The sequence below is a fragment of the Cheilinus undulatus genome, linkage group 20, assembly GCF_018320785.1.
Source record: "Cheilinus undulatus linkage group 20, ASM1832078v1, whole genome shotgun sequence".
NCBI lineage: Eukaryota > Metazoa > Chordata > Actinopteri > Labriformes > Labridae > Cheilinus > Cheilinus undulatus.
Window position 1 is genome coordinate 3,003,292 of NC_054884.1, and position 24,123 is coordinate 3,027,414.

The window sequence follows — 24,123 nt, forward strand, 5'->3', positions numbered from 1 at the left end:
TTATTCAGACAAGCCTTATGGACCAGAACCAGCTCACTAAAACTAAATCAGAATCTGTGGATCATTACTGTGTTCAACTCCTAAATACAGCATCAGCTCCATGTTTGTTTGGGGGATTTAAAGACCCAGACGGCCCAGCAGTGATCTAGAGAGAACTGTGCAGACATCATTAACAATATATCTCTGATCTGTTCTAATTCCAGTTTTATTCAGTTTATTTTTATGTCCTGGAGATCTGAGAAGATTCTCAGCTTTCTTTGTGCAGTGCATTGTGGGAAAATTGTGTTAATAAGCCACAGTCTGGACTATTTTTAGTCCACTGGCTGTTTTTATTCAGACGCTCTAAGTGTGAACACAGTTCACTTCAAAACTATCTAAAAATAATCCTCAGAGATCTTCAGCCGTCAGTCTGTCAGACAGGGACTACAACTCCCATGGTGCTTTGAGGAACAGTATTCAAAGACCAGGTCTGACTCAGGTCTTTAATAATCTTCATACACCGCATTCCAAATTATTATGCAAATATTTTTCTCTGATTTTCCTAAATAGTTGATGCAAATGAGAGTCAGTATAATTTTCAAGTCATCAACTGTTAGAGCACGGTTTAGATTTTATTGAGCAAACCTCCCAACGATAACTTTTCTTTTTTTAAAAATGAAAAAAAATTAAATGTAATGTTCCACATTATTATGCACAACAGAGTTTCAAAACATTTTATAGGTTTAAAAGAACTGAAAATGGTCATTTGTTGAATTTGCAGCATTAGGAGGTCATATCTACTGAAATCAAAGCTATTTCAATCAAAAACATCTTAACAGGCCAAGTTCCATGTTAACATAGGAGCCCTTCTCTGATATTACCTTCACTATTCTTGCATCCATTGAACTTGTGAGTTTTTGGAGAGTTTCTGCTTGAATTTCTTTGCAGGATGTCAGAATATCCTCCCAGAGCTGCTGTTTGGATGTGAACTGCCTCCCACCCTCATAGATCTTTAGCTTGAGGATGCTCCAAAGGTTCTCAGCAGGGTTAAAGGTCAGGGGAGGATGGGGGCCACACCATGAGTTTCTCTCCTTTTATGCCCATAGCAGCCAATGACACAGAGGGATTCTTTGCAGCATGAGATGGTTCATTGTCATGCATGAAGATCATTTTGCTACAGAGGGCACTGTTCTTCTTTTTGTACCATGGAAGAAAGTGGTCAGTCAGAAACTCTATATACTTTGCCGAGGTCATTTTCACACCTTCAGGGACCCTAAAGGGGCCTACCAGCTCTCTCCTCATGATTCTGGCCTAAAACATGGCTCCGCCCCCTCCTTGCTGACATCACAGCCTTGTTGGGACATGGTGGCCATCCACCAACCATCCATTACTCCTCCATCTGGACCATCCAGGGTTGCACGGCACTCATCAGTAAACAAGACTGTTTGAAAATGAGTCTTCATGTATTTCTGGGCCCACTGCAACCGTTTCTGCTTGTGAGCATTGGTTAGGGGGGACTGAATAGTAGGTTTATGCACAACTGCAAGCCTCTGGAGGATCCTACACCTTGAGGTTGGTGGGACTCCAGAGGCACCAGCAGCTTCAGATGTTTGCTGCTTTGTAATGGCATTTTAGCAGCTGCTCTCTTAATCCCATGAATTTGTCTGTCAGAAACCTTCCTCATTATGCCTTTATCTGCAGGAACCCATCTGTGCTCTGAATCAGACACTAATTTCTTCACAGTATGATGATCACGCTGAAGTTTTCCTGAAATATCTAATGTTTTCATTCTTTGTCCAAGACATTGCACTATTTGAGTCTTTTCAGCAGCAGAGATCCTTTTCCTTTCCCATATTGCTGAAACCTGCAGCCTGCTTAATAATGTGGAACGTCCTTCTTAAGCAGTTTTCCTTTAATTGGGCTCACCTGGCAAACTAATGATCACAGGTGTGTGAGATTGATTTGAGTGATCCAAAGAGCCCTGAGACACAAAGCAATCCATGAGTTTAACTGAAAAACAAAAAAAATTAATGTTTATGACACTAAAATCCAGTTTGCATAATAATTTGGAACGTGGTGTCTTCTGGACTGTTCCCAGCCTCATCAGGATTAAACAACCTTTCAACTCTTGTTTCCAACTCTTCCTGTCACTGTTTCCTTCATCATCATCCTCCCCTGTCTTTCCTCATCTCTTCAGGGTTCCTAATTGGAGGAGACGTCCTGCGCCTCCTCCACGGTCACATGGATGAGTGTCTGACTGTTCCTTCAGGAGAACACGGGGATGAGCAGAGGAGGTAAGGAGGTCTGATCTGGTATGACCCTCAGACCGGTGTAGAGAGCTGAAGGTGTCTCTGTGACCGGTCCTCCCTCTGGGACCTGATTCCAAAAATCGACCATTGTCCTGTGGCACACCTGGGTAATGATGTTTGTTTTCTCCATCAGGACAGTTCACTATGAGGGCGGAGCTGTGTCGAGTCACGCCAGATCCCTGTGGAGGCTGGAGACTCTGAGGGTGGTGTGAGTATCCAACAACAACAACACACACAGGTGTAGAGGTCTGTCTGTAATCTGACCTGTCTCTCTCGCTGTAGGTGGAGTGGGAGTCACATCCGCTGGGGTCAGCCCTTCAGACTGCGTCATGTGACCACGGGAAAATACCTGAGTCTGTTAGAGGACAAATCTCTGCAGCTACTGGACAAAGAGCAAGCTGACGTCAAATCTACAGCGTTCTGCTTCAGGTCTTCTAAGGTACGCTGTAAAAAATCACAGGTCAATTCTATGACGTTCTGCTTCAGGTCGTCTAAGGTACTCTATAAAAAATCACAGGTCAAAACTACAGCACTCTGCTTCAGGTTGTCTAAGGTACACTATAAAAAATCACAGGTCAAAACTACAGCACTGTGCTTCAGGTCGTCTAAGGTACACTATAAAAAATCACAGGTCAAAACTACAGCACTGTGCTTCAGGTCGTCTAAGGTACACTATAAAAAATCACAGGTCAATTCTATGACGTTCTGCTTCAGGTCGTCTAAGGTACACTATAAAAAATCACAGGTCAAAACTACAGCACTCTGCTTCAGGTTGTCTAAGGTACACTATAAAAAATCACAGGTCAAAACTACAGCACTGTGCTTCAGGTCGTCTAAGGTACACAATTAAAAATCACAGGTCAATTCTATGACGTTCTGCTTCAGGTCGTCTAAGGTACGCTGTAAAAATCACAGGTCAAAACTACAGCGCTCTGCTTCAGGTCGTCTAAGGTACGCTGTAAAAAATCACAGGTCAAAACTACAGCGCTCTGCTTCAGGTCGTCTAAGGTACGCTGTAAAAAATCACAGGTCAATTCTACAGCATTCTGCTTCAGGTCGTCTAAGGTACACTATAAAAATGTGTAATTGTGTAAAAAATTCTACAACTTTAGTGTTAAATGATTAAAAACAGTTTTTGGATGTCTAGTGTACACTCTTCAAACTCCATCCAAGGCGTTTTAGGGCTTTATTGACTGTTGAGAAGGATGCTCAGGAATTTCTAACTAAACTGTAAAACATCAGTTGAAATGAAATCAGATCATTTTTACAGTTTTTTTTTTGTGTCCTTCAGGAAAAGTGTGACCCCGGTGTAAAGAAGGAAGTGGACGGGATGGGTGTTCCTGACATTAAATATGGAGATTCTGTGTGTTACATACAACACGTCAACACCTGTCTGTGGCTCACCTATCAGACCGTAGATGCCAAATGTGCTCGCATGGGCGGAGTCCAGAGGAAGGTACTGCTGCATGTGTTTGAGAGTGTTTTTCTTCTTACCCATGGTGGATGTCCTGTACCTTACCATGTCTACCCCCCAACATTCACATCAGTATTATTAGGTGATTAAAAATACTCTGTTAGTGTTAGGGTCAGTTCCAAATGGACAGGTAAGAGAGGAGGGGGTATGACACAAGAGGTCTGCAGGCTGCAACAAGACTGGAGGGGGGGTCTGACTGTAGAGAGGGGGTCTGACTGTAGAGAGGGGGTCTGACTGTAGAGGGGGGGTCTGAGTGTAGAGAGGGGGTCTGAGTGTAGAGAGGGGGTCTGACTATAGAGAGGGGGTCTGAGTGTAGAGCGGGGGTCTGACTGTAGAGAGGGGGTCTGAGTGTAGAGAGGGGGTCTGACTGTACGGTCTTAAGCTCCTCTTTGTTTCCTGACTGATCCGACTGTTCTTGTGGTCCGATCTTGTTGTCCGGCCTGGTATGGCGGTCTGGTCTGGTATTGTGGTCTGGTCCGGTTTTGTTTTCCTGGTCTGATATAGTGATCCAGTCTAGTATTGTGGTCCGGTCTGGTATTGTGATCTGGTCTGGTTTTGCTTTCCTGTCTGGTATTGTGTTCTGGTATTGTTGCCCGGTCTGGTATCATGGTCTGGTCTTGTATTGTGGTCTGATATTGTGGTCCAGTCTGGTATCATGGTCCGGTCTGGTACTGAGTCCTAACCTCTGGTCTCCTTTGTTCCAGGCCATCATGCACCACGAGGGTCACATGGATGACGGGCTGACTCTGTCTCGATCTCAACACGAGGAGAGTCGGACCGCCCGAGTCATCAGGAGTACTGTGTTCCTGTTTAACCTGTTCATCAGGTGGGTCACCAACAAGTCCAGGTCATCAATCAGTCAATCAACCAGCCAATCGATCAATCAGTCAAAAGGGGTCAAAGTTAAACAATCACATGTCGTAGTAGTGAAGTTCTCAGCAGAGAGCTCCTGTAAAGGATTTATTCAGACGTGTTTCCTGGATCTGTAAATGAACCGTGGGCCTGTCTAAGATGACGGCTCACACACACTAGGGTTTAGCCTGTATTAAAAAAGAGTGACCTTTTACACCATGTTCAGTAGTGAAACTGTACAATCTTCCCATCCCTAGCAGAGTTAGAGACATGCAGACTAAAGCAGCTGTCAGATTAGAGCTCTGTGCTGATTCACTCATGCACACACTGAGATAAGGACGGTTTTTGATGTAAAACAGTTCAGCTAGAGCATGAAACTGCAGCTGTATGCCTCTCTCCCTGCAGCATGCTTCATCCTTGGGTTACTGAGTCTGTTCTTACCTTCTCTACTGTCAGCTTTTACGAGTCACTAAACAAAAAAACAGGAACAGAATGCAGGTTAGAACGTGCTGCAGGCACTGCTCTGAAAGATTTTAGCCTCCTCATGGTTCTTTGAACCCGACCATGGTCTCTTTAAGGACGTCCCGTCTGCTCTTGTCTGTCTGCAGACACTCTTTAGTCTGCAGCCTTTAAACACTGAGGGCTCATACTCCTGTCTGTTATACACTAACTATAAAAGTACTGATCCCAGTCTTTGAGGGAATGACTCGATGATGACCTGATTTTAGACTTTTATTTAAATCATGTGGTCTGTAAACCTTAGACCCTGACCCTAACTGTTCTCAGGGTTATTACCTGCACCTGTGGTCACACATCACCTTTACCTGTGTCTCCCCCCCGCTGCAGGGGGCTGGACTCTCTGAGGAAAAAGGGGCGGGGCTCCACTCCTGATTTACCAATAGATTCAGTCAGCCTGAGCCTGCAGGATCTGATTGGATACTTCCAGCCACCTGGAGATCACCTGGAGCATGAAGACAAGCAGAACCGCCTGAGAGCGCTGAAGAACCGGCAGAACCTTTTCCAAGAGGAGGTAAAAACCCCTGTATCTGTGTCAGTTATTTATGATAATTATACACATTTATATTTATTCATTACACAGAAAGAATCTGAACATTTTCATAGAGGAGCTCCAGGCATGGGCAGGTTGGAGCATCGCCCTCTCTCTCTGACAGCCATCCTGCTTCCTCTCTAAGTGTAAAAACAACTGACAAGGTTTTGATTGATCCTGATGGACTGACCAATCATAAACATTCAGAGAGTTGAAGTCTGATTGGTCGGTTTGGTCATGTAAAACAGCATGGAGATCAGTCACCTCACCGGTTGGACCAAGGATAGGAGGAGCTAGGTGCCCATCCCTCAAAGTGTGCTGCTCCTCCTCTCCTCTCCTCTCCTCTCCTCTCCTCTCCTCCTCTGCTCTCCTCCTCTCTTCCTCTCTTCCTCTTCTCCTCTCCTCGTTTCTTCCTCTCCTCTCCTCCTCCTGTCCTCTCCTTGCCCCCACTCCTCTCCTCCTCCTCCACCTCTCCTCCTCTCCTCTCCTCTCCTCTCCTCCTCTGCTCTCCTCCTCTCTTCCTCTCCTCCTCTCCTCGTTTCTTCCTCTCCTCTCCTCCTCCTGTCCTCTCCTTGCCCCCACTCCTCTCCTCCTCCTCCACTTCTCCTCCTCTCCTCTTCTCCACCTCCTCTGCTCCTCCTCTCCTCTTCCCTCTTCCTCTCCTCACCAGCTCCTGTCCTCCCTGTCTGCCTTCCTCCCTATTTCCTCTCTTCCTCTCCTCCTTTTCCTTGTCTCCTCTCTTCCTTTCCTCTCATCCTCCTCTCCTCTTCCCTCCTTCTCTCCTCCTCACCTGCTGTCCTCCTCTCCTCTTTTATTATTCCTCTCCTCTGCTTCACCTCCTCTTCACCTCTCCTCCTCTTCTCCCCTTTCCTCTCCTTCTTTTCTTCTCTCCGCCTTTCCTCCTCTCTCTTCCTGTCCTCCTCTCTACCCCTTCTCCTCTCCTTCTCTCCTCTTCTCCTTTCTCTTCTCGCCTCCTCTCCCCTTTACTCTCCTGCTCTTACCACCCATCCTCCTCTCCTCATCCTCCTCTCCTCCTCAGCAATAAACTGTTTATTCACTCATAGTTTGATTTGTTCAGTCCTCAGACAGAAATCAGAACCAGGACCAAGATGAGGGTTCTCAGGTCAGATTTTAGTTTAGCACTTTTTGGTTTCAGCGCTCTGATTGGTTCAGAAGTGATCTCTCATCTATTGACTGATAGTTTATGCTTGTATGAGACCCGCCTCCAGTTATTCTTCCTTTGTCATTCAGAAATACGGATGTGTTTTTGACCAGAGAGGACACAAAATGTTGAAGAATACCTTCAATGAAGCTGAAAGGAAAGCTATGTCTACAGAGATAGTTTATAAGAATACATCCAGCCATCTATCAACTCTTTAACAATGATGACATTTGAATATCAGATCTAATTCATCTCTCTCTGTGTTCAGGGAATGATCAGCCTGGTGCTGGAGTGTATTGATCGTCTGCACGTTTACAGCAGCGCTGCTCATTTTACTGAAGCTGCAGGACGAGAAGCAGGAGACACCTGGAGCTCCATCCTCAACTCTCTGTACCAGCTGCTGGGTAAAAACCATCACACAGGGATTATAATCCAGACAGACAGACTGGTTGTATTAGTTTAGATTTATTTATCTAGATTAATGACCTAACTGGATAAAAACCATCACACAGGGGTTATAATCCAGACACAGAGACTGGTTATATTAGTTTAGATTTATTTATCTAGATTAATGACCTAACTGGATAAAAACCATCACACAGGGATTATAATCCAGACAGACAGACTGGTTGTATTAGTTTAGATTTATTTATCTAGATTAATGACCTAACTGGATAAAAACCATCACACAGGGGTTATAATCCAGACACAGAGACTGGTTATATTAGTTTGGATTTATTTATCTAGATTAGTGACCTAGCTGGGTAAAACCATCACACAGGGATTATAATCCAAACAGACAGACTGGTTATATTAGTTTAGATTTATTTATCTAGATTAATGACCTAGCTGGGTAAAACCATCACACAGGGATTATAATCCAGACAGACAGACTGGTTATATTAGTTTAGATTTATTTATCTAGATTAATGACCTAACTGGATAAAAACCATCACACAGGGGTTATAATCCAGACACAGTGACTGGTTATATTAGTTTAGATTTATTTATCTAGATTAATGACCTAGCTGGATAAAAACCATCACACAGGAGTTATAATCCAGACACAGTGACTGGTTATATTAGTTTAGATTTATTTATCTAGATTAATGACCTAGCTGGGTAAAACCATCACACAGGGATTATAATCCAGATGGAGAAGCTGTTCATATTGATTTAAATGTATTTGTCTTGTAACTTTACTGTAATCTCCTGGACCAATCAGAATCTCTGTCTTATTTCTCAGCGGCTCTGATCAGAGGAAACAGGAAGAACTGCGCTCAGTTCTCAGGATCGTTGGATTGGTTGATCAGCCGACTGGAGAGACTGGAGGCTTCCTCAGGTAGGACAGCACCTGTACGATGACATCACTGTTGGGTCTTTATCAATAACCTGCCCTCTTTGTTCAGATAATATTGGTGATAAATAAAAGGATTATGATAGCGTTGTTAGAGGGAACATCTCTGTAGATCTTTGTGTTCTGAACTCCTTGGAGGATAAAACTTGACCAAACTCCTAGTAGAGGTCGAGTCTGTCGGTCTGATTGGAGCAGAAAGAACCAGAAGAAACAGAAAAACGGAGAAGAACAGAGATTAAAACTGACGTTCTGGTCTCAAACTCTTTAGACTTTCCAGTCCACATGTAGGCCGGTCTGTAGGAGAAAACATTTATTTCAACAGTTATGGTGAAAATATGAAAAACTGTTTGACTCTACAGACTGTGACAGGGTTTAGTTCATCTATCCCTGAATGATTCTAACTCTATAACATCACTAAAGTTAAAACACAAACTCAAGTTTACAGTCAGAGGGTGAAGATGGTTTAGGATGAACATAGATGGGGCTGGTTCTGATGGTCCTCAACATTCTAACTGATACATATCTCTGTTTGTATGTGTGGATTGATTGATTGATTGATTGATTGATTAATTGATTGATTGATTGGATAGGTATCCTGGAGGTTCTTCACTGTGTCCTGGTGGAGAGTCCTGAAGCTCTGAACATCATCAAAGAGGGACACATCAAGTCCATCATCTCACTGCTGGACAAACATGGACGCAACCACAAGGTCATTTAACCTGATTATCTTCACTAGAATAAATAAATATTCTCTAAATATATGACAAATATCCTCACAGTCACAAGATATTTTATTTAAATGTATAATAAACAGCAGAGCCATAAAAATCTAACAGACCTGGACCCAGGCTCAGCATTCCCTCTGGTCATGTTCCTGTGCTCTACTGTATGACGTTCCACTGTCTGCTGTCTATAAGAGTGGAACTTTCACGGAAGTCAAGGCCCATTTCAAAGGTTCATGGTCTAGTATGTTTAAGTCCTGGATCCTGGTTCCTCAAGGAGCTCTGCTGCTCACATTAGTGAATGTAACTCTTCTTCTTCATGTGTTCTACCCCCTTCTTCTTCTTCATGTGTTCTGTAGTGGTTAGTAAATATTAATGAGCATTGGCGCCAGCTAGATCAGTTTTCAAACACTGTTGTGTGTTATTTCCTGTTTTTTCTGCTCATTTGTCGTCATCATGTGACTCTGTGTGTGACATCCAGGGTGAACGTGAATAGCTCATCTATTAGCTCAGTGATCCTGCAGTGATTGTAGACAAACAGTCCTCTCTACCACCCTCTGTCTTTAACTGAGGATTGTTTCTGGTCCACATGGTTTATTTACTTCAAGGTATACTCCTTGTTGTCTTTAAATAAAAGGGAGAAAAGCAGTTAAAAAGTGGCATAGACCCCCCCAGTCTGGTCTGTGTTATAATGTTCTTTAAATAAAAGGGAGAAAAGCGGTTAAAAAGTGGCATAGACCCCCCCAGTCTGGTCTGTGTTATAATGTTCTTTAAATAAAAGGGAGAAAAGCAGTTTAAAAGTGGCACAGACCCCCCCAGTCTGGTCTGTGTTATAATGTTCTTTAAATAAAAAGGAGAAAAGCAGTTAAAAAGTGGCACAGACCCCCCCAGTCTGTTCTGTGTTATAATGTTCTTTGCCAAAGTTGTGATGGCGTTTGTTCCAGTATTTTTGGTCCCATCTGTATGAACTTTTAGATGGTGAATAGGTATTGTAATTGTTCTATGCTGTTTTTTTCTAAGAGCATAATTAGAGGCAGTGGACTTCCCTCTGACTCCTCTCTCTGACAGATGTTAGATCAGGGATCGAGGTTTTATCACTCCAGTCTACAGACCCTGATACCTCAGCACACCTGGTCTGTTTCTACCCAGGTGTGCTTTATAGAACAAATATAAAGAGCATGTTGTATGTATGAATAAAACAACGTGAGCCTGCAGCAGAGACGTATTCAGAGAGGAGACTGGAGGTAAACACCATCATGTGGACTGTGTTTGTTTCTCTGGTTTCATTATTGATTCTTCTGCAGAAGCAGAGGAATGTCTAACACCAGGACATTATACATAGGTGATTTTACGTTAGACAGAGGTAGACCACTACCCCTGGCCCTGTGCTCCAATGGGCCTCGAGAAAAAGTCATTATAGGTGTGCATCAAATATCAGGTATCTGTCTAAAATTTCTCGGAATGATCAAGACGTGTACTTTAAATGTCGTCAATGAAAAGCTTCAAAATAGATTCTCCTGGTGAGGACCAATGGCCCCACCATCAAGGTCCAGGCCCTCCAAAAAGCCCCACATGTCTTCATATCAGTCTGGTGATAGTACTACATCATATGGTATCACATCTTATCATATCCTATTGTACTGCATTCTATCTTAATGTGTGGTATGCTATCATACATGCTTAATTCACCTCATCACTGTCTCCCATCCTTCTGTCCCTCCTGTTGTCTTCCTATAATCTCCATGTTGACTCAGGTCTCTGTGATCAACTTTTCAGGTCTTAGACGTGCTGTGCTCTCTGTGTGTCTGTCATGGCGTTGCTGTTCGCTCAAACCAACACCTGATCTGTGATAACCTGCTGCCAGGACGAGACCTGCTGCTCCAGACCAGGCTGAGCAACCACGTAAGCAGGTATACACGGACATGATCACACCTTACTAACCTTTTACCAAGCCCCACCCCCATAAAAAATACAAAAAAATTATTAAGGGAGAAAATCCAAATCTATCTGGCCCTATGTGAAAAAGTATTTTAACCCCCTTGTTAAACCGTGAGTTAGCTGTGATTAACCACAGTTCTTGGAAAGCTGAGTTCAGCTACACTGGTCTGATTACCTCCAGATTTGTTGGATGAAGAAATCCCTTAAATAGAAGCTGTCAGACAAAGAGAAGTAGGCTGCAAGATCTCAGAAAGAAACACATCATGCCACCATCCAAAGGAATTCAAGAACAAATGAGAAACAAAGTGGCTAAAATCAATCATTCTGGAAAAGGTTACAAAGACATTCCCAAGGCTTTGGGACTCCAGCGAACCATGGTCAGAGCCATTATCCACAAATGGAGAAAACTGGGAACAGTGGTGAACCTTCCAGGAGTGGTCGGCCAACCAAAATGACTCCAAGAGTGCAACAACGACTCATCCAGGAAGTCCCAAAAGAACCCAGAACCACATCCAAAGACCTGCAGGCCTCACTGGTCTCAGTTAAGGTCAGAGTTCATGACTCAACCATCAGAAAGACACTGGGCAAGAATGGCATCATGGGAGAGTTCCAAGGCCAAAACCACTGCTGACCAAAAAGAACACAAAGGCTCGTCTCACATTTGCCAAGAAACATCCTGATGATCCCCAAGACTTCTGGAGAAATATTCTGTGGACTGACCAGACAAAAGTTGAACTTTCTGGAAGGTGTGCCAGAAAATCCTGAAGGCCAACATCCGGCCATCAGTTCATGACCTCAAGATCAAGCACTCTTGGGTTATGCAGCAGGACAACAACCCGAAACATACCAGGAAGTCCACCTCTGAATGGCTCAATAAAATATACTGGGTGCCAGCGTAGATGTCGTATGAGTGACGTTTTCTTTAGGTACTTTACATGAACATCATGAAAATTCATGGAAATGTGGGGGTTTAAAGAGATTCTATGCAAAGTCTCTGACAGAGAACAAAAATTTCACACTTGTCTAGTCTGGTATTTTAGTGGTGGAGTTACGTAAGCCTTAAATGTCTGCCTGTTAGAATTTACATAGTGTATATAAAGTATCTGTTAAAAATCAAAATCCTCTTCTCCTTCCTCCTCTTCCTCTTCTTCTTCCAGCATGCGCCCCAACATCTTTCTGGGGGTCAGCGATGGTTCCGCCCAGTACAGGAAGTGGTACTACGAGCTGATTGTAGATCAGGCCCAGCCGTTCGTCACTGCAGAGGCGACACACCTCAGAGTGGGCTGGGCCAACACCAGCGGCTACGCCCCCTTTCCCAGTGGAGGGGAGGGGTGGGGGGGTAACGGTGTGGGGGATGACCTATACTCGTATGGCTTCGATGGACTCCACCTGTGGTCAGGTAACGTCTGTAGTAGGAATCTGTCTGACTGAACGTAGATAATAATGACGAACTGCTCCCCTCTTAAGCCTTGTAAAGCTCTGAGTGTTCTCAGGGAAGAGTTCTGTGATCCCAAGGAACATTTCAGAACTCTCTAGAATGTTTGAAAGTTTGGCTTGCTCTCAGTTTACCTTGACCTCCAGGAAGTCTGACAAGATCTTTCCAAGGCCTTTAAAAGGGTCTACAAGCTCTCCAGGAGGTCTTAAAGGAAGTTTTTGTTGAGCTCCAGAGAGTTTTCCACCCTGCTGAGAAAGTTCTTCATGCTTTGAGAGTTTCAGGTGCTCTACAGAACATTTTAGATACTCTGTAGAAAGTTAGATGTTCTCTGGAGAGAACTTGACATGGTCCAGAAAAGTTTAACACTCTCGAGCAGTGGTTTTCAAACTTTTTTTGCCCAAGGCACACCTAAGGTTAAAGCCAAAATCTCAAGGCACACAATATTCATATCAATACAAAATAGACTTTTAAATAATATAACAGTCAAGGTCGCCCATAAGGGGGGATAAAGGGGAGAGGTTTCTGGGGCCCAGACAACTGGGGTGGCAAAAGTGGGCAAAAGATGCCTGAAAGGTGGCAAAAATTGGTTAAAGTGATGATAAAACATGGCAAAATTGGGAACAAAGTGGCAAGACAAAGTAAAAAATGGTTAGCAATTTGCATAAGGGGCCAAAAAATTGGTTAATAGTGGCAAAATGTGTTGAAAGTGTGAAAAAGGTGGCAAAACTGGGTTACAAGTGGGAAAAGGGGTTAAATGTTGTAAAAAGGTGGTTAAAATAGTTTGAAAGTGATTAAAAAAAGGGCATAATTAGGCAAAAAAGTGGCCAAATCAAAGGCAAAGTGAGTGAAAATTAGCAAGAAGGGGGCAAAAATAGGTTGAAAGTGTCAAAAAGGTGACAAAATAGGTTACAAGTGGCAGAAAAGTGGCAAAAAAGGGTTAAAGTTGCTAAAACGTGGTAAGAAGTGATGAAAAAATTGGCAAAAAATGTCCAAATAATAGCAAAAGTAGGCAAGAACCGTCAAAAAGGTAGCAAAAATGGGTTAAATGTGGCAAAAAGTTCCAAAAAAGTTGAAAAAAATGGGTCAAAAGTATTTTCAAAAGTTGCCAAATTCCAAAAAAGCAGCAAAAATGGTTTTAGTTGCCAAAATTAGTGGCAAGATGGGTAGAAAAATTGGTAAACTTGTTTAAAAGTAGCATGAATAATGATAATTTCAACACCAATTTCAACTCAATAATAGCTTGCCAAATGAGGTAACTGTTAGCATCGATGCTAGCACCAATGCTACTGATCCAACACACATACTCTTCAATAAATCACAACTGGGGAGGGCCCATTCTCTGTTTTTTTTCAGGGGTCCAGTCAGATTCCCAAGGCACACCTAGACTTGTCTCAGGGCACACTAGTGTGCCCTGCCACACCATTTGAGAACCACTGCTCTACATGTAAAATGCTCTGGTGAAAAATATGCAGACAGTATTGAGCATGTGTTAGAGTAACTTAAAGCTGCTCTTACCATTTCAAAGGTCAACAGAGTGGACACAAACCCTGTCCTTTCTGCCGTGACTTGATGACCTCTGACCTCTACAGAACAGCCAGAGCAGTTCTAACTAACCGTGTTTCCTGTCCGTTCAGGCTGCATCGCCCGCACCGTCAGCTCTCCTAACCAGCACCTCCTGAAGGCGGAGGATGTGGTCAGCTGCTGTCTGGATCTGAGCGTGCCCAGTATCTCCTTCAGGATCAACGGACAGCCGGTACAGGGCATGTTTGAGAACTTCAACTCTGACGGACTCTTCTTCCCTGTGGCCAGCTTCTCTGCAGGAGTCAAGTTAGTCTCTCCCTAAACGGTTATTTATACATGAAAACTCAAATATTATTTATAGTCCACTAGATACTTAGAAAGTAAAGCACTTACTGGTTGGACTGGTTTAACATCTGTGTCTGTGGAAATGTGGGGTAGTCTCTCTAAGGTGATAACAAGAACTAACCCAGACTCTAGAGAACAAAACTCTGCTTCTGCAACCCTGTATAGAGAAAGGTTTGAGTGCATGACTCGGGGACCATTTCCTCTAAAGTGAACCACATCTCCAGGTCAATCTCACGTCCTCTCTCCCCCTTTCAGGGTTCGTTTCCTCCTGGGGGGTCGTCATGGAGAGTTTAAGTTCCTCCCCCCTCCAGGTTACGCTCCGTGTTATGAGGCCGTGTTACCCAGAGAGAAGCTGAAGCTGGAGCCGTGTCAGGACCAGACGGGAGCCAGAGACCTGCTGGGGCCCACCATCACTCTGAGCCAGGCCGCATTCACCCCGACACCAGTGGACACCAGCCAGGTACTAATGGGGTCACACCCAGTACCTCATCACATACTAATGGGAACCTAACCAGTAAATAGGTCCTGACCTGGTACTAACAGGGTCCCGACCAGTGAACACGTCCAAGCCTGATGCTGATAGGGTCACACCTGGTACCTCATCACATGCTAATGGGGTCCCAACCAGTAAATGAGTCCTGACCTTGTACTGACAGGTTCCTGACCAGTAAGCATGGCCTAAGCTGTATCAGGGTCACACCCGGTACCTCATCAGTTACTTACAGGGTCCTGACCAGTACACATGGTCCAACCTGATACTAATGGGGTCACAGCTGGTACCTCATCAGATCCTGACAGAGTCCTGACTGGTAGACTGTTCCTAACCTCATACTGATGGTGTCCAGACCAGTTAATGGGTCTCTGCGAGAGAACATGCTTTAACCACTTAACTGGTTCTGTCCAGTACATGGATCCTGACCGGGTACTAACAGGGTCCTTTCCAGTAAACAAGTCCTAACCAGCAGAAAGTTCCTAACCTTTAAACAGGTTCTTAGAAGTACACAGGTCCTAACCTGATACTAATGGGGTTACATCCGGTACCTTATCAGATGCTAACGGGGTCCCAACCAGTAAATGAGTCCTGACCTTGTACTGTCAGGTTCCTGACCAGTAAACAGGGCCCAACTTGATACTGATGGTGTCCAGACAGGTTAATGGGTCTTGACAGGAAACAGGTCCTAACCAGTAAACTGGTTCTAACCAGTATTCTGTAACTGACAGGGTCCTAATCTGGTACTGAAGGGGACCTTACCTGTTGTTGAAAGGGTGTGATCCAGTTAACAGGGTCCTAACTTGGTAGTCACAGGGTCCTTACCTAGTACTGACAGAGTCCCAACTCAACACTTTTTGGTTCTAATCAGTAACCTGTAGTTGACAGGGTCCTAACCTGGTACTGATAAGGTTCTAAACATAATAACATCCTTGTCTGATTGGGGGGGCTACCCAAATTTTCAAGGGGTCTTGACCAGTACAGGGTTTAGACCCTCAGTGATATCATTGTTTGTTTCTAAAGAGGGTCTATGATCCCCAGAAATGACCGTGGCCATGTTAGCAAGACTCCCCATGCAGCCAGGTCCCAATTGTGCAAACATATGCTTGGCTCTTTCCTAAAAAGACAGCAGGATCAGACAGAAGTAACGGACTAATGATGAAATGATGTAAAAACATGTTTCTATCCCCCTGTCTCTGTACAGATCGTTCTTCCTCCTCACCTGGAGAGAATCAGGGAGAAACTAGCTGAAAACATCCATGAACTCTGGGTGATGAACAAGATTGAGCTGGGCTGGACCTACGGAGCTGTGAGTGTCTGATAACATAGTGAAGTTACAGATTAGAGACAGATCTGTCGTTGCTCTCAGACAGAGGTCTCACAGGTCTGTGAATTACAGCAGTGATATGTAAGAATTCAATCCTCTTTGGTTTCCAACTATCATCTCTGAGTACCACTGCTCTCTGTTAACATGTGGACTGACTGAAGTCAGCTGTTACCATGCTGTCTGTAGTCCTTAGATAAATGAGGGGAGGGGTTAACATCCTAGATAGTTTTGTGAAACTTTTAATCTTAACCTGAAGATCAACAAAGGAAAGAGAAACCTTTGTTGACAGATACTGTAAAATTAGACTTTGATATGACTTTTTAAGATGGTGAAGTTACACATAAAGATGTCTATTTGATACTGTTGTTACCTGTCCAGGTGAGGGATGATAACAAGAGGCAGCACCCGTGCCTTGTGGAGTTCTCCAAACTTCCTGAGCAGGAGCGGAGCTACAACCTGCAGATGTCCTTGGAGACGTTAAAGTAATCCGACCATCAGACAGATATTTCCTAAGTCTCTGATCAGGAGTCAGTGTTCAGTAACGTGTCTGTGTTTCAGGACGCTGCTGGCTCTGGGTTGCCATGTTGGCCTTTCTGATGAGCACGCTGTGGAGAAGGTCAAGAGTCTGAAACTGTCCCATACGTGAGTATACATCTGTTTGAAGATCATTAATGTAGTTTCTTTTGCACAGTGCATCCCCCTGCTGGTCTGCTTTCACATCAGTAACGCTGTTCTGTACCTGAGCATACCTGAGTAAGGCAATGAGACATAAAATATGTTTTTGATTTCTGGAGGCGAAGAGTATCAAAGAGTTGGTAGTGTGGTAGTGTTATATATAAGGTAGATAAGTTATCAAACCTGCAGCATGAACCACTGAGTGGGTGAACTCTATCTGTGCAGCTATGAATTATCCAGTGGTTATAAACCTGCTCCTCTGGACCTGAGTCACATCAAACTGACCTCCACCCAGGAAGCCATGGTGGACAAACTGGCTGAGAACGCTCACAACGTGTGGGCGAGAGACCGCATCCGCCAGGGCTGGACTTACGGCATCCAGCAGGTAGGAGGACTGGGGTGGAACACAAAAACTAACAGGTTTATCCATAGGAATAACCATTCAACCATCAGTATAACCATTCAACCATGAGTATAACCATTCAACCATGAGTATAACCATTCAACCATCAGTATAACCATTCAACCATCAGTATAACCATTCAACCATGAGTATAACCATTCAACCATCAGTATAACCATTCAACCATCAGTATTACCATTCAACCATCAGTATAACCATTCAACCATCAGTATAACCATTCAACCATCAGTATAACCATTCAACCATCAGTATAACCATTCAACCATCAGTATTACCATTCAACCATCAGTATAACCATTCAACCATGAGTATAACCATTCAACCATCAGTATAACCATTCAACCATCAGTATAACCATTCAACCATCAGTATAACCATTCAACCATCAGTATGACCATTCAACCATCAGTATAACCATTCAACCATGAGTATAACCATTCAACCATCAGTATGACCATTCAACCATCAGTATGACCATTCAACCATCAGTATAACCATTCAACCATCAGTATGACCATTCAACCATCAGTATAACCATTCAACCATGAGTATAACCATTCAACAATCAGTATGACCATTCAACCATGGGTATAACCATTCAACCATGGGTATTCAACCATGGGTATAACCATTCAACCATCAGTATAACCATTCAACCATGGGTATTCAACCATCAGTATAACCATTCAACCATGGGTATAACCATTCAACCATGGGTATTCAACCATGGGTATAACCATTCAACCATCGGTATAACCATTTTACCACCTGTGTATTTCTTCAGGATGTAAAGAACCGTAGGAACCCTCGCCTGGTCCCCTACACTCTGCTGGATGAGAGGACCAAAAAGTCCAACAAGGACAGTCTGAGAGAGGCTGTCAGGACTCTGCTGGGCTATGGGTACAACCTAGAGGCTCCAGACCAGGACCACGGTACAACCCAACCATTCTTCACTTTACGGGTGTTAGTCATTGATGATATATCCATAAATTAATGAATGCTTTCCTCCAGCAGCTCAGTGCGACCCCAGTAACATGTCCGCCGAACGGTTCAGGATCTTCAGAGCAGAGAAGACATACAGCGTGAACACAGGGAAGTGGTACTTTGAGCTGGAGGTGAGTAAGCATGCCATGAGACTAACGGTCTGAAATTAATCAGACACTAATGGGTTACCTGTATGTTCTTCTCTCAGGTGTTAACAGCTGGAGAAATGAGGGTGGGCTGGGCAAGACCGGGGTGTCTCCCAGACCAGGAGCTGGGCTCTGATGATCAGGCTTTCGTTTTTGATGGGTTCAAGGTATCTGCCTCAGGACATGTTTACCTCCTACCTACACAGCGCTGTCTGTTTTCGGTTCTAAATGTAGTCATGTTCTTTTTGTAGGTCCAGCGCTGGCACCAGGGTAATGAACACTTTGGTCGGGCGTGGCAAACGGGGGACGTGGTGGGCTGCATGGTAGACCTGAACGAACACACCATGATGTTCACGCTGAACGGGGAGGTGCTGCTGGATGACTCTGGGTCTGAGCTGGCATTCAAAGACTTTGATGCTGGTGAAGGTCAGTTTACCGCCATTAGTTACACCAGTTCTGATCCGTTGTTAGAATACATGTTAATAGTAGTTGTGGACTATAATCAGAGTCTTTGGGTCCTTGGTCCTCCTGGTCTCAGTATGCTTTTGTGAGGCCCTGACTGATGGCCAGTGATTGTGATTGATATCTAGCACTCACATGTTGATTCATCTTTGTGGACCATCCTCGTGCTTGATGTCTTGTGTTGGTTCCTGCAGGTTTCATCCCGGTCTGCAGTCTGGGGGTCTGTCAGGTGGGGAGGATGAACTTCGGTAAAGACGTCAGCTCTCTGAAGTATTTCACCATCTGTGGCCTTCAGGAGGGATACGAACCGTTCGCCGTCAACATGAACCGAGACGTCACCATGTGGCTCAGCAAGAGGCTGCCCCAGTTTGTCCCTGTGCCCCCCCTCCACCAGCACATCGATGTGAGCAGACCACTCTTATAGGACCTGCAGCTCTTCTGTCTATTGGAATCACTGATGTTTAGTCACCTCAGACTCATCTAAAACTGTCTACACCCTCAGAAGCTCTGCTAGTGTTGTCCCTGAATGAATGGTTGAATATTAGGGTTTATATTTTAGTGAATATTGAAATGAGCGGTTTATTTCTGGAGTCATGGAGGAGATCATGAGCGATCTTAAGTCTTGAGACAGAAACAAAACAAGAAAAAGAACACATTTATGTTAATTTCTTTGAATCTGTAAGTTGAACATCACTTCTGATTGGCTGCTGAGAGCCATGGGTAGGTAACCAGCTGAACACTAACGGTCTCTGGTGTTGCAGGTCACCAGGATCGACGGGACGGTGGAGTCGTGTCCGTGTCTAAGGGTCACCCAGAGGTCATTCGGCTCTCAGAACAGTCACAATGAAATCACCTTCTACCGACTGAGCATGCCTATAGAGTGCGCAGAATCCTTTAACAGATCGCCACACGATGGCGTCTTCTCTCCAAAGAGGGTAAGACGAACAGACGCTGACATGAACATGATGATGTGCTTTATTCACTGCTTTACTCAGTTACATTTATTCATTAATGTGCATTCTTTGTTTATCTAACATTTTAATACAGATGCATTAGTGCTGGGTAATTAATCAGTCATAGATAATCCAGATTAAAGGATTACAACAACTCCGACCGTGTTTCACTCCTTAACTCCAGTGGTTTAAACCTGTGGTGAACATTTTTAGTGTTGTAGCCGCAAGGTCTCCATGGGGTCTTAAAAAGTATTGAAAGTCAAAATAAATTTAGCCAAAATTAAGGCTTTTAAAAAGTATTCAAAAGTCTTAAATTCAAGAATAAAAGGTTTTACATGTTGTTGTTTTTAATTTTTATTTTTAAGAGGTTGCAGTCTGCATACACTTAGGGAAATGAAATATTGAAATTAAAACAACTCAATTAAACTATGCTATGGCTGATCAGCTCCAAGAGTAAAGGGATCTTTAACACATTAATGCTTAAAATCAGAAAATAAACTAGGGCTGCAAGCAGCACTAAAGGGCCCTCGCACGCCTTGTATGCCACTTTTTAGAGGATGGCCCCCAGATAGTCTTTTTTCATACATCATACATGCACTATGTTGCCAAAAGTATTCGCTCACCTCCCTTGACTCGTATATGAACTTAAGTGACATTCCATTCTTAATCCATAGGGTTTAATATAACGTCGGTCCACCCTTTGCAGCTATAACAGCTTCAACTCTTCTGTGAAGGCTTTCCACAAGGTTTAGGAGTGTGTTTATAGGAATTTTTGACCATTCTTCCAGAAGTGCATTTGTGAGGTCGCACTGATGTTGGACATGAAGTCCTGGCTCTCAGTCTCCACTCTAATTCATCCCAAAGGTGTTCTGTCAGGTTAAGGTCAGGACTCTGTGCAGGCCAGTCAAGTTGATCCACACCAAACTCTCTCATCCATGTCTTTATGGACCTTGCTTTGTGCACTGGTGCACAGCCATGTTGGAACAGGAAGGGGCCATCCCCAAACTGTTCCCACAAAGTTGGGAGCGTGGAATTGTCCAAAATCTCTTGGTATGCTGAAGCATTCAGAGTTCCTTCGACTAGAACTAAGGGGCCAAGCCCAGCTCCTGAAAAACAACTCCACACCATAATCCCCCCTCCACCAAACTTTACACTTGGCACAATGCAGTCAGACAAGTACCGCTCTCCTGGCAACCACCAAACCCAGACTGGTCCATCAGATTGCCAGATGGAGAAGCGCAATTGGTCACTCCAGAGAAGGCGTCTCCACTGCTCTAGGGTCCAGTGGCGGTGTGCTTTACACCACTGTATCAGACACTTTGCTTCCACTTTGTTATAATCCCACTGACAGTTGACAGTGGAATATTTAGGAGCCAGGAAATTTCACCACGGGACTTGTTGCACAGGTGGCATCCTATTACAGTACCACGATAGAATTCACTGAGCTCCTGAGAGCGAGCCATTCTTTCACAAATGTTTGTAGAAACAGTCTGCATGCCTAGGTGCTTGATTTTATACACCTGTGGACATGGAAGTGATTGGAACACCTGATTTACATTATTTGGATGGGTGAGTGAATACTTTTGGCAATATAGTGTATGTTTGGTGATTTTCGTGCATGTAGGTCTTGAGCCCCCAAATTAACAATGTTTCTGATGGTATAATGATGCATTCGGTTACAATCGGGTCCTCGTTGACCCTGGGTCAATGCTAAAATAAGCAGTATTTTAAGTATCTTGAGGTGGGAATTTATTATTACTTTTTCTTAAAATATAAATGTTTATTGTTCTGCTCTTAAGCCTTAACTTCGGTTTAAAATGTGTAAAAATATTACTAGATTTCTGTATAACTAATCTTGTTCAGTAGTATCAGTATCTCACTATCAATATAACTAATCCTGATTATGAACCATAATCCAAAAGTCCTAGATTTGACTCACAAAATTTGGCTGAGGTAGATTAATTATAATCAACTTGGTTATTGTTATTGTGAATCTCTAAAAATGTGAAATACACATCACGAGTTAAGGAGTTTCTTTATACTAACATAAAACTCTGGTAATAAGTTATTATTTTTTTACCAGGAATGGCTGAAGCATGCTTTATATGTTGAGTCAAATCTTTGTAAAATTCTTCATTCAGCGTCCTCACATAGCTGAAAGTTTCATTATCAGCTGTTCAACTGTGACAGTGATGATCCAGAGAGGCTCTCATCATCAGATCTCTGAGTATTTGACTCTTGGTGGTCAGTCTTATTGCTATGGTGTTTCTTATTGTGTTGTGTCTTTCAGAGTCCAGCCTTTCACCAGTATTATTCTTTAACCATGTAAAGCTCTTTGGATTGCTCCATGAATAAATAATGCTGAATAAGCAGAAATAACAGAGTTAAAAGTTAAAGTCTCCTTGTGTTGTGTTGTCTGTGCAGGAGCTGGAGGACTTTGAGACAGTGTCAGACTTTGAGGTTTTGATGAAGACTCCCCACGGTCCCAATGGTCCTGACAAAGACGAGTTCAACAACCACAAAGATTACAACCAGGAGAAACCGTCCAAGCTGAAACACCGGTGACCTACCAGTCTTCTCCATATATATTGATCTGTTATCTCCAGACTTTACTGGTCCTTCTGTTATCAGTGTTTAAGGCTGAGTTCAGACCGCATGACATTTGTACCCTGATCCAGCAGTAATGTGGTTTCAGGGCCCGTCAGCCCTGTAAATTGTTGGTTTTATTCTGTGTAGAGTGTCATAATGAATAGCCACGTCTGGGACACCTCATGATCTCCTCACTTGGAAGTTTGCCGTGTTTGATTTTTCTTTCTAAAAAATCTAGGTGTGCTCGGCTAAAAACCTCCACACAAGATCATTCTGACTAAAGGTCAGGTCAGTCTTCACTCATTCAGACAGATTCAGATTGAATAGCTTCCATCCCACCCTATTGTTAAACGTCAGCTAGACGTTACATTAAGAACTATTAGTTGGACCCAGTCTACAACCATAATTGTACAAGACTGACATGCCTGAATTTATCTTATCATTTGACCTGGCCGATGAAAATCTCCGTATATGGTTTTTACTAGGTGTCATAGTCCTTCCCCTCTTCCTTCAACAGTAATCATATTCTCTGTGATGAAAGGTCAGGTACCAGTGTGGAGATTGTTTCCATGGTCTGTCAAGTCACAGCCAAAATTGATCTGAGATAATCTTATCTGACACAGTGACCATGTAAACAGACAAAAAGATCATGGCGTCAGACCTCCCGTTAAACAAAAGGACCCTGACCTTCCTGTTGTAACGGTATATGACTGACATTGACCTTCCTGTCCTAACTGAATATTACCGACACTGACCTGTTATATTGACCTTCCTGTTGTAATGGTATATAACCGACCGACCCCGACTCTTTTATTGACCTTCCTGTTATAACAGTGTATAACCAACCTGACTCTTTAATTGACCTTCCTGTCATAACGGTATACCACTGATCCTGACCCTATTATTGACCTTTCTGTTGTAACAGTGTATAACTGACCCTGACCTTGGCGTCTGACCTTCAGGTTCTTGCTGAAGAAAAACAAACCAGACAACAGCTGTCCCACATCGACTCGTCTGTCTGAGGAGGTGATGGCTGAAGACAGAGAGGAGTATGAGTTTCTCATGAACGCCTCAACGGTAAGGGACTGGAGATGGTCTGAACACAACATCATATAAAAATAAATAATTCTAAACTTAGAAACAATAAAACACAGGAGTCTACAGACCCTAATGGAGTTTTTCTGATTTCAAAGCTGTTTAAACCCAGGCTGTTTCTACCCAAGCATTAATAATCCAGTTTAATCCAGTTTCACCTGTCCCCCTTCTCTCTCCGACAGCATTACTACTCGGTGAGGATCTTCCCCGGTCAGGAGCCCAGCAGTGTGTGGGTGGGTTGGGTCACCTCAGACTTTCATCAGTACGACCCCGGCTTTGAGCTTCACAAGGTCCGAACGGTGACCGTAACCCTGGGAGACGAGAAGGGCAAAGTTCACGAGAGGTGGGTGGAGTTATTGCAAAGACATCCATGAATGCCATTAATGCTCATTTCCACTGAACACCTGAAACTGATGACAGGATATCAATAGATAAATAATGTTTAGTATTAAGTGTATTTATTTTGCTGTAGTTTTAAATGTTATAAATCTGTGATTTGATTTGATTTTTGTCCCCGTAGTATTAAATGCATTTAACTAGCTGTATTTATATATTTATAGTTCAGTATTGAAGGTATTTAGTTGTATTTTGTGTCTTTTTCTTCCCCTAGTATTAAACGCAGTAATTGCTACATGGTGTGGGCTGGAGAGAGCAGCAGTCCGGGTCAGGGCAGGAACAACAACGGTCTGGAGATTGGCTGTTTGGTTGATACCACACACGGTCTGCTGACCTTCACCGCCAACGGGAAAGAGCTTAGCACGTACTACCAGGTCAGAATCTGGGACTGTGTTACTGACTATACAGCTGTCCTTTATTTGTACGTTATTATTGACTTT

General features: G+C 43.5%; 1 protein-coding gene across 1 annotated transcript in view; it reads left to right on the forward strand.

The window, feature by feature from the left end:
- ryr2a (ryanodine receptor 2a (cardiac)) overlaps window positions 1-24,123 on the forward strand; it is a 163,482-nt gene that overhangs the window by 47,103 nt on the left and 92,256 nt on the right. Inside the window, exons 8-34 of the mRNA XM_041815659.1 lie at window positions 2,177-2,273; window positions 2,422-2,496; window positions 2,571-2,727; window positions 3,580-3,744; window positions 4,467-4,588; window positions 5,461-5,644; window positions 7,093-7,228; window positions 8,071-8,166; window positions 8,772-8,890; window positions 10,680-10,813; window positions 11,999-12,240; window positions 13,911-14,103; window positions 14,398-14,602; window positions 15,837-15,941; window positions 16,338-16,441; window positions 16,518-16,601; window positions 16,860-17,019; window positions 17,843-17,990; window positions 18,073-18,173; window positions 18,251-18,355; window positions 18,440-18,614; window positions 18,845-19,053; window positions 19,412-19,585; window positions 22,028-22,164; window positions 23,155-23,269; window positions 23,470-23,630; window positions 23,898-24,057. Of these exons, the coding sequence (XP_041671593.1) occupies window positions 2,177-2,273; window positions 2,422-2,496; window positions 2,571-2,727; window positions 3,580-3,744; window positions 4,467-4,588; window positions 5,461-5,644; window positions 7,093-7,228; window positions 8,071-8,166; window positions 8,772-8,890; window positions 10,680-10,813; window positions 11,999-12,240; window positions 13,911-14,103; window positions 14,398-14,602; window positions 15,837-15,941; window positions 16,338-16,441; window positions 16,518-16,601; window positions 16,860-17,019; window positions 17,843-17,990; window positions 18,073-18,173; window positions 18,251-18,355; window positions 18,440-18,614; window positions 18,845-19,053; window positions 19,412-19,585; window positions 22,028-22,164; window positions 23,155-23,269; window positions 23,470-23,630; window positions 23,898-24,057 (3,863 nt within the window). The remainder of the gene's footprint in view (window positions 1-2,176; window positions 2,274-2,421; window positions 2,497-2,570; window positions 2,728-3,579; window positions 3,745-4,466; window positions 4,589-5,460; window positions 5,645-7,092; window positions 7,229-8,070; window positions 8,167-8,771; window positions 8,891-10,679; window positions 10,814-11,998; window positions 12,241-13,910; window positions 14,104-14,397; window positions 14,603-15,836; window positions 15,942-16,337; window positions 16,442-16,517; window positions 16,602-16,859; window positions 17,020-17,842; window positions 17,991-18,072; window positions 18,174-18,250; window positions 18,356-18,439; window positions 18,615-18,844; window positions 19,054-19,411; window positions 19,586-22,027; window positions 22,165-23,154; window positions 23,270-23,469; window positions 23,631-23,897; window positions 24,058-24,123) is intronic.